This window comes from Thermobia domestica, chromosome 7 (assembly GCF_964235325.1).
Source record: "Thermobia domestica chromosome 7, izTheDome1.hap1.1, whole genome shotgun sequence".
NCBI lineage: Eukaryota > Metazoa > Arthropoda > Insecta > Zygentoma > Lepismatidae > Thermobia > Thermobia domestica.
Window position 1 is genome coordinate 283,208,325 of NC_137460.1, and position 11,356 is coordinate 283,219,680.

Genomic DNA, 11,356 nt, shown 5'->3' on the forward strand with positions numbered 1-11,356 from the left:
TATCTGTGGTTATTTTATATTGAAGCACTTCGCAAAGTGTAATCTGAGCTGTGAATAAAACAAGGATTGGTTGTTAATGGTCATGATATCAAAATTCTTAATGTTTCATGTTTTAAGTGTATGTTTCTTATGTTCGTATCAAACTGAGGCATTTATATTTTTGTACTTTGAAATAGTTGCTTTTAACTCATATCAATATGGAGGCTAGTGTTTTAGAACAATTTCAAGCAATGTTGAGAGAGGAATATAGAAACAATTAGAAACCATTGCTCTGAAAATGGAATTTAATATTGGACGTCTAGGGCAAAAATAGATGAATCTGTAAGTGATTCAATTGTGAAGAGAACCGCGGCCGCCAGAAGGTTAATGGTCACTGAAGTTAAGTATCACTGAAGAAATCACTATATTGTGGAACATCCTATATATAGGTTCAATTCACTGGAAGTTCACCATGGAAATCGGTATATTGGTACCTCACTGTACATAATGGATCACTTTTCACTTGCTAACTATAAGGTTATTCAACCTATATGACGACAAGCCACCTATTGTTAAAGCCAACTGTTATATTTATAATCCTTCATTTGAACCATCATTATACCACCATTAATAAAAATGTACATATTATTCATTTAAATTTGCAGTTTATAAGTCCTTTTCTTTCATTCACTTATTTATTTATTTATCTATTTATTTTTCAACTTTGGGTTTCTCACCATGAGTGGATGTTTCAATTGATTTTCCAACCTTTTTCACTGAGCATATAACATATTTGAAATCATAGTAAACACCTGAACTAAATGTATATACTGGTAGGCATTAATATAAAAATACATAATTACTAAACTATAATAGAAAATGTGTATATTTCGGAAGTGTTGCCTAACAACGGTGTAAACGCTAAAGCCGAAATTCTTAATATGAGTATTTAGTGTAGTGTAATGTGTGTATATGCACCTTTTTTTTTTTACAACAAACTTGTTCAATACTCAAACCTTTTTATTCAAAAATATTTTGTAATATTCAACTACTAAATATAAACACATAATGTAGCATTAAAATTATAATATAAATTAATATATATATTCATACACAAAAAAAATTAATAATGCAAGACAATTTTCAAAACAAGCATTTCGCAAAATACTTATAACATTACTTGAATACTAATTATTTAAAATAATGTATCACAACTTACTAAATAACAAAAATTCTAAAGGAATACAAAAACATTTAAAGTCTCAAGTTTCAATAATCATATTACTCATACGGCAAAACGAAAGACTCATTAAAATGTTTCAAATAAATTTAGAATAACAGGTCAACTCACAAAACAATCCCTCTTGTCTTGCTGTTATTTAAACACATATATATGAAAACCTACATTTTTTAAAATTATCAGTAGTACTCGCAAACAAACTTCTATTTTTACCAAATCATCAAATATAACAGGTACATAGGCATCAACACTAATGCACGGATCTTTACAACATTAGCGAGCACGCGATTTTTAGCTGATAGAATCATTACTTAATCTTATTTTCAACAAACATCTTATTGACTACGGCAAAGTAAAACTCTACTAGCACATTTATGGCCATTGATCACGAACCATCATCACAAGAGGGATATTCTATCCACCTCCAAAATATTAAAGATGCACAACAAACGGTTCCTACTCATCTATCATTCACAAGCTAGGCATTCGGGAAGCAAGAAGGAGTAACTATCTACGGAGTGATCCGACCTCTAATGGCCATTGGCATCACGTTAAGATACCCATTCATTATAACTGTAAATTAATGTAAGGATGCCACTCTAAATCAGCCTTTTGGCATCTTGAAAATAGCCCTAAATCATTTATAATGCTCAATTGCCATTTAGTTGAACTCAAACGTGCACAGCTCTAAAACACTTTATATGCAATCATTTTGTTCGCTTGACGAACGTTATCAATTTTCACGTGCCTAGTTGGGTCATACATTACTCCCTCAACATACCGTGAACAACGGGACCTACCCATCACTAGATTCCTCAACGAATCAAAAAAAAATCTTATGTCGTTTTTTTTAATATCAGAATTCTCAAATTCAATTTAAAATCCGTTACATAGTATTACAGTTGTGTGAATCATTCGAACCGTAATCAGTGAAAGATTTATGGGGTTTGTAATTTTCAGGCTGAAGGCCACCCAAAATTGCATGATTTCTTCTTTTTTTAAAAAAACGAAAATACTTAATTAGACTCAAACAGTGACTTTAGACGGTTCTTATTGTTTCAATCACTTCTCGGAACAGTTTCTGCGTGAGTCACTTGCTGGAAGTGTTCGTGCCTTTTGAGTGACGTCCTTTTTGAAAGATTGGTGGTAGTTCATATTTTTCTCACTATATGTCTCTGTACAGTCATATGGTAGTTTGTTACTTTGACGTCACATGTTGTTTCTCTTTGTATGTGTGGAATGCGGTGAGCGGGTAATTGAATTTTCGTATCATAGTGACAATCGAGTTAGCAAGTGCGATTGAGAAACCGTAACATGAATTTAATACAAAGAATTTTAACTTGTCGTTTTTTAATAAGTTTGAATTAGATTCGGATATTAAGTCATCCCTTTGCAGCATTGTGTGGTTTCATTGAGTTAGAGAAATCCTAATATGGTTGTGGTCGAAGGCTGAAGATATTTCCGACGTATGGTAAAAGTGGGCACTTATTGGTTAGTCTTGTTTGTAATAATAACAAGTGTCCTCGCTTTAGTAAATCGACGTCTGTGCGGAAAGGAACATTTTTCATTAATGTGAAATTGAGTATTGCGCATGTGTTCTTGCTATCTTATTTTTTCGTGAATCATTACTTGAGAGTTCATTATTCATGAGTGTTCTGGTATGGCGAAACGGTGAGTGCTTTCGTTATTAATTGATATTAATTTTATTCTTGATTTGCTTTGCATTTGAGTTTATAGCAAAGTATTTGTTTTTCTGCTGGTGGTTCCATTATCTTGGCGAGATGTAATTTATTTTTCCTCATCATGCTGCACTAATTTATAATTAGTGATGATTCTTTTTTCTAAATTTTTCCTTCTTACGTCAGCTTTATAGTACTGGTTTGAATAAATATTGTTTTTTGGGATGTTTTTACGATACTTGAGTGGGGGGTTGAGGGAACGGTAGTCCCAATTTAGATATCAATATTGATAGTCATCGCTTGTTAGGCATCGATAATTCTTTCCGGAACGTTTGTGAATTTCTTCTATAATGTCTTCTCTAATATCTTTACCTTGTGCTAGTCAATCTTTCTTTTTAACGAATTACGATTTAGTAACACCACATATTGAACCAATACCTTTCTTACTATATCATCCATTCTGTTTTTTTCTATTCTAATAGTGTTTTTCTTCGTATCTGTTGATTTGTTACACTTAACACAATACATCCTGTTTATTATATAGAAATTTAAAATTCATCATTACCTAATACTACCCTCCTAACATTATCATTATCACTTGATTCGTTTTCGTCTTCATCTTCATCCTCCCTTTCTACATACATAATAAGCATTAATGATTCGCCTTGTTTCAAATCACAATTTTTAGATGGTCTGATTGTTAACTGATCATTTATATTAAAATGTAATGGAAAACTTTCAAATAGAATGTCATTTAAAAATGTGTCTGTAAGTTATGAATTGAAACTTGATTCTGTATGCATTAACTACTTCTATAAAGAAATTTGTAGGCAGCAGCTAAATTATATACAAAAATGACTGATTTCTCAACATCATCATTTGCCAATCGACATGGTAATTCTACAGTTTCTTTTTGTGTAAACTCTTCGTTTGCTTATTCAAGCTGCTCTAATGTTACAACATCTTGTTTATTGATAGCATTAGATACATTAACCCATCTTTTATTCTTAAAATCAACCCAGGATGTATAATTTGACGTAAAAACTTCTTTTTTATTTTTAATGTCAGATGTAATTTTAGATGTAAGTATTTTATGATTTTGAATGTCATAAAAGTCTATGCGCAAAGCACCCTGCCCAATCTCACCCTACTCAATCTGTGCTGGTAAAAGATATTTCCAAAATGGTTTGGCCTAGAGTTTGGCCCAAGAGTTAGGTTATTACACTACCCTCCTTTACCCAAAGAAAGGGTGTTACTTCGAAAGGGTGTTGTGATAAAGACACATCCTACTTAGGTTCTGTTCGATTTTCACATTATCCAGTAGCTGACACCTTTTTCCTATCTTTTCTTTGCATAGTATTTCATAATTCATCCTTATATAGGGTTAAAAGAATTTATTTTCATTTCCGTAACTTCAGTATGTTTATTTACTTTGCTGTAGGACGTAATATTGAGGTCTCAAATATTCAATAATGATAATAATAATAATAATAATAATATAGGTAAAAATTTCCGTATGAGGACACATTGTATTAAAATCTTTAAAATCGCCCGTAGCGTTAGCCAAAAATTACAAAATAGTCGGGATTAGAGAGAAGTGTCAGGATCAACAGGACATACCCTCACAAACATCCCTACAACTAGTTAAATGTTATAACGGAAAGTTTCCCTAGTACTAGTTAAATGTTATAACGGAAAATTTCGAGGCAAATTTCGTGTAGAAAGTATGGATTCTGAACTCACAAGAACCGTAAGAAAATTTGTTTTTAAGTGATGGTTATGCCGGCTAAGCTACAGAACACGTCGATGATGAGAATGAAAGAAATATTGAAATAAAGAAAGTACGAGGAAGCAGAACACGGAGGAAATCTATACACACGTTGTTTGTTCAGCACAATGCATACTAGGCGGGAGTTAGGTGGAACAGGTTGTACCATTAAATTTACAACACTTCAATAATAATAATAATAATAATAATAATAATAATAATAATAATAATAATAATAATAATAATGCTATTAAAAGTTTGTAATTGCACTAAAATTCGGCAAAACTTACTTAAACATAGGGGTTTCGAGGACGGGGTACAGCTACTCTAATTTAAACGAAAGCTTTCTGCTAATATTTCGTGTAGAAAATATTGTGCTCTACGTTTCCAGGAAAATAACTGTAATAGGAAGACCTGAATATAATTGAACACTAAAGCTTGTAATAAACTAACGTGTGGAGTTTGCAGATGTAATTATAAAAGCCTTGCTACAAAAATATATACCCAGACCATAAATCAGTGAGCTCTGAAGTACAAACTAAGAAAATAATATATAAGATTCAGTCTACATAGCAATTGTTGCTTAAAGAGTGGCATATACTTTTTCTAGAATCGAGATAAGACGACAAATGTTTACGATACTTTTCGTCTCGTCTCCATTCTCATCTGCAAAGCATGTCGATAGAGTGAGTTAGCCTTGTCCCGTCTGGAATTAAAATGTTAAGTCTCATCCCGATCTTGTTTGGTTTGTTTTTAGAATCGAGATGAGAAATTCGTCTTTTCATGGGCAACGTTACACAAAACCAATTTTTTTTTATTTCTGCTTGTAATGGTATGACCTGAGCGATAATAAATTTTTAATTTTTAAATATTTTTCCGCATAATATTTATTATCACTAGTATTATTCCTGAAAATTTTATAGCTGAAGTGTTGAAACAAACGAGTATTTATTTATTTATTTATTTATGTATTTATGACATCTTTTACGTGGCGAAGTTAAGACTCTGCAGCTTTCTCTGAGCACTTAACCACGTGCATACATTATATATATATATATAAAAACACCAATATATAGAAAATATTAACAATTACAAAAGAAAAGTATTGAACCACATAAGAAAACAATATACTACTTAATTTTAAAAAATTGTTAAGCACTTCAAAAAATCAAAAATTGAAAAATAATATTCAATAGGGGAATCAAAAATAACATGGAGAAACCAAAAATTGCATATTGCATATAGCAGTACTAGAGGTATGAATAAGCTGTACAAATTAACATAGGTTACCTATTGGTTGTGTGTTCATAAGTGGGTTATTAATAATCTGGTAAAACGAAGATGCCTCATGTGCTACCAGTGTCCTTATCTTTACTTAAGAGAAGGGAATACACCGATTTTTTTTTTAATTTGGCGACTGTGGAAACCTTGTGTATTAATTGAGGTAAACTGTTCCAGAGGCGTGTAGTACTTACTGTGAAGGATTTTGAGTATGAATCAGAATTGTGACTGGGGATGGAGAGCAAAAAATTATCTTGTGATCTTGTGCTTCTAGTATGGAAATCTCATAAATATAAAAATCTACGGACTAGATACGATGGTTCTGACGTAGTCAGTATTTTGTACAATAGGGTAAGATTATGTAAATTTCTTCTTCCGACTAACGTCAGCCATGACAGTTTTTTATAAAAAGATGTGAGATGTTCCCTGTAAGTTATATTGAAAATAAATCTATTGCAGGCATTTTGCACTCTTTGCAAGCGCTTTGATTGATTTTCTGTTAGATCAGAATAGACTGAGTCGCAATAGTCAAGATGTGGGAACACCAGTACCTTGAAAAGTTTGATCTTCAAAGATATTGGTAAGAAAATTCTTAGTCGATTTAACGTATGTAGGGCACCAAATGCTCTCTTAGAAACTCAATTTATTTGATCTGACCAGGAGGTATTTTGATTTATTATGACTCCGGAATTTTTGCAGCTCTAGAGAATGGAATAACAGTATTGGACAATATTATATTTGGGAGCTGACAGACATTAATAGAAGAAAGAATTCTTGTGGAGCCAATTAAGATGCACTGCGATTTTGTTGTATTTAATTTTAACCCATGAGCCGTAGACCAGTCGCTGATTTTGTTTAACTCAGTATTTATTTTCTCAATCGCATTATTAATATCTTGTTGGGGAAAAGAAGCATATAACTGAAAATCATCTGCGTAAATATGGTGTTTACAATAGGTGAGAATTTTAGGGAGATCATTAATGTAAAGGGCAAAGAGAATGGGACCTAGTTCGCTACCCTGCGGCACTCCACTGTTGATGCAATGCCATGTCGATATGTGATCCTGATTGATCACTACTCTTTGTTTACGTTCGTGAAGGTAAGAATGAAACCATTTAACCACTGAATCAGAAAAATTAAACAATAATGATAATTTCTGAACTAATATGTCAAAATCAATAGTTTGAAATGCCTTACTATAGTCAAGTAGAGTAAGGAGCGTCAGTTTTCTGTTATAAATAGCCAATCTTATATCCTCCGTTATGTTTACTAGTACAGTGCATGTGCTATGATTACTTCGAAAACCAGATTGAAATGTATCCAATAAACTATTTGTTGTTAAGTATTCCTGAATTTGATCATTTACAATATATTCAAAAACTTTTGAAAGCTCGGGAAGGACACTGATAGGACGATAGTCTGCAATATTATTAGCGTTGTTCTTTTTTGGAAGTGGGGGGACTTTAGCGAGTTTGCATACTGTGGGAAAAGTACCTGTGGCAAGAGAGTAATTAAAAATGTCAGTGATAGGATTAAGTACATGCAGTAGGATCTTCCTGATCATGGTTATTGAAATATCATCTGTACCAGTGGCTTTAGATTTAATTCTTTGGATCGCTTTTAATACATGTGCAGGCTGTACGTGAGAAGACGAGAACAGAGAGTTAATTTCCGAAGCTACAATATTATTCATTGTTTGCTGTTTCATGGAGGCTGGTACCATACAGCTTTGACAGAAAAAAGTGTTCAATTCATCTGGCGTATAGTTAACAGCGTTCTTGGCTATGTTTCTCCCAACACCTAATACTTTAGACATTTCCAAAGAACCGCTCCATTATTTTCGAATTCAAGTATTTCATAGGCAAAGCGCCGTTTTGCCTTCCTTCCTTTTTGAGTGCAACGGTTTCTTAACATCCTATTGTTTTCGAATTTCGTATTAGGATTTATTGTGCTATCACTGGAAGGATCACTATTTTTAACATATCCCCTGTATGCTCTATAAGCTTTATCTCTCCGCGCCATTAACGAACGTAATTCATCGGTTTAGCATGGTGATGGGTGGTGCGAAACACGTTTCTTAACTACAGGGGCGTGTTTATCATAGAAATTTATTATTAAAGAATTATTAAAGAAGTATTCAAATAGTTGAATGTAATAAAGCGTGTGTTATCGCTGGTCAACCGCCATCAACATTCCTAAAGTAAAAAAAAAAAAAAAAATGGTCGACGTGTATTCGATCGAAAAAGTTCCAGATTACTGGCCAATCGCCTAGACCACTGAACTACAATCACTACGCTGTAAATGGTTCGTCTTTAGTCTGATTACTTTAAGTTTCTCTGCCTCACCTTGGAAAGATGTATATTATTTTTTTTCTTCGTTTCAAAATGCCTTTCGTATTCCTCTTATGATGATATAAGTGAATGATCTTCGGTAGAGTTTATTTTAATAAGTTCACTTGTTCTTAAATCTTTGATACGCAAGTTTGTTTTTTCTCCACATGAAACTACAGATAAGACAGATTTAATTCTCGTAGTGTGCATTTGATTCAAAGCAGCCACGGTCAAAGACTTATGACAGCCGCGGTATAAACGATGGCTCAATTTGGTATATTGAAACAAACTACAGCCTATTATTTTGAGAATAGAAAGATATGGAAACTACTCAGTGGTACAATATTTGTACAATATTTCATGTAATATAATAAATTGAGTGTAATTTTATCATGAAATATAGAGAATGATTATTTTTTTGTTGCTACTTAATCATTATCTCCATTCACATTTCCTTATTTTTTGAATTTGTTACAGGCGCGATAACGTATTACCATTCCACAGAGAAGACGATACGTGTATTAGTTTAAAGGAAACCATTTCTCATTCAGATGAGGAATTTCATACTTCGATGCAGTTTGGCAAGGGGTTTCATCCATCACTTTTGCCAGGGCATATTCTAGCTCAGGAGAGTGAAAAGCGTCATACCTACCGAAAGAGTGAAAAACACTTTAGTCAAGGTTCAACTTTGTCAAGCAATAACTTAGTGCATACAGGTGAAAAATCCCACATCTGCGGAGTATGTGGAATGGAATTTAGTGTATGTTCATGTTTGGCTACGCACATTTTAAATCGTACAGGTGCAAGGTTACACACATGCCAAGAGTGTGGTAAGGGATTTAGTGTACGTTCACATTTGGCTAGACACATGTTATAACACAGAGGAGAAAAATCTCACACGTGCCAAGAGTGTGGTAAGGGGTTTAAACAACGTTCTCATTTGGCTACACACATGTTGATCCACACAGGAGAGAAACCTCATAGGTGCCAAGAGTGTGGTAAGGCATTTAATCGACGTTCACATTTGGCTACACACATGTTAATCCACACAGGAGAAAAACCTCACACGTGCCATGAGTGTGGTAAGGGATTTAGTGTAACTTCACATTTGGCTAGACACATGTTAATACACGGAGGAGAAAAACCTCACACGTGCCAAGAGTGTGGTAAGGCATTTAATCGACGTTCACATTTGGCTTCTCACATGTTAATCCACACAGGAGAAAAACCTTACACTTGCCAAGAGTGTGGTAAGAGATTTACACGACGTTCAAATTTGACTACACACACGTTAATCCACATAGGTGAAAAACATCACACATGTCTAGAGTGTTGTAAGTCATTTAATCAACGTTCATAGTTGGCTAGACACATGTTAATTCACACAGGAGAAAAACGTCACATATGCCAAGAGTGTGGAAAGTTATTTAATAAAAAATCAAATTTGGCTACACACATGTTAATCCATACAGGAGAAAAACCTTACACATGCAACGAGTGTGGCAAGTCATTTAATCGACGTTCCAGTTTGGCTTCACACATGTCAGTCCACACAGTAGTAAAGCATCAGAAGTGCCAAGAGTTTGATAAGGGATTCAAACATCGTTCAACTTTCGTTCCACACGTTAATTCACAAAAGATATAAAGATCACACATGCCAAAGTGTGGTTAAGTATTTAAATGAAATTCAGGCTTGCTACACAAATGTTAATCCACACACCATCCAAAATCTCTCACGTGCCAAAACCTTGGAATGGAATTTATTTAACGTTCATACGTGTTAAGCCACATAGAACATAAATCTCACACATGGAAAATGTTGAAAATGATTTAGTCTACGCTAAATCCTTGCAAGGCATTTCAATACACAAGTGACAAACCAAAGAGATGCATAGAACGTAGCCTGCTATTCACATAAGGTTTACATTGAGTAAGTTAATGTTAATCCCCACAAGACAACAGTCTCACACGCGCGGACTGTAGAAATACATTTACTGGCAGTTCTCATTTGACGAATCGCATGATAAAACACAGTTCAATAACCACAGATATGCGAAGGAAGTTCAATAGGATTTAGTTTAGAATCAGCTTTGGCAAGACACGTAACTAGGCATGGCATATAGAAAAGAAATTGCCGCTCTCACAAGTTTTGGCAGAAATATTATGCGCACGATAAATACCGTGCTGAAGAGGACTACATCAGAATTAAATATAAAAAGAGTCAGACCACACTAAGCCCTTCACATGTACCTGCTCTTTCGAATAGAATGTAAGTTGTAGAGGACAAATTGTAAAGTCAGTATTTTGGGGGCAGATGTTACAGGAAATTGGTTCCGCATCTACTCCACGAATAGCTCTTCTGCTTTGCCGCCACAGCGATTGCTGCATATTGTAAAGGTGGCTGACGCCGACGAAGATTCAAGTGGCGATTTCGCAAAGGTATATTTATCTACAGATAAAAATTCCAAATATAGTCCATGAGAGTTCTTGTATGTAAGGGAGTTAAGGGCAACTAGCTTAAGCGACATCCATAGTGAGGGCGCACCTTCCTCATCAGCTACAAGTGTAGATCCAGCGGAAAAACATCTCAATTCCAACACTAAGACTTTCTGGACCATCTGCATTTTAGCTGCATCTTGCTTGTCGATACATGGTTGCGCAGTTCCATTTTCACCGCATATATTTATATTTTCCGTTTTTACGACATTCTTTCATGCTTTTTGACAGAAAATTTTATCCAAATTGAAGATAAGAAGCGTTCATAAACTCAATTCTTCGTCCCTTCAACATGGGTTAAACTGATAAGATAAACATTACGTTAAAATCGTATTAAGGTTGTATGTGTCAAGAAAAGACTGACTAATAATATTGAAAACGATTGCATTCCAGTTGTTGTCTTTTATTTCAAAGCGAGATTAATAGCATTTTTATCCAAAGTGATAATGACTTAACCGGAATTCGTGGTGTTTGTGCAAAAAGAGGGTCTGTACCTCAAGCGCGGGATGATGATATAAGGTGAATGTGCATGTGGGTTGATAAAAATGAAGTTCGAAGCTATGTTTCGCATTCCTTACTTATT

The 11,356-nt window shown here is 34.0% G+C and overlaps 1 protein-coding gene across 1 annotated transcript in view; it reads left to right on the forward strand.

Moving 5' to 3' along the window:
- LOC145690978 (uncharacterized) overlaps nt 1–9,288 on the forward strand; it is a 29,367-nt gene extending 20,079 nt beyond the window's left edge. Inside the window, exon 2 of the mRNA XM_081766454.1 lies at nt 8,755–9,288. Coding sequence (XP_081622580.1) covers nt 8,755–9,154 — 400 coding nt within the window. The 3' untranslated portion in view covers nt 9,155–9,288. The remainder of the gene's footprint in view (nt 1–8,754) is intronic.
- Nucleotides 9,289–11,356: the final 2,068 nt, after the last annotated feature.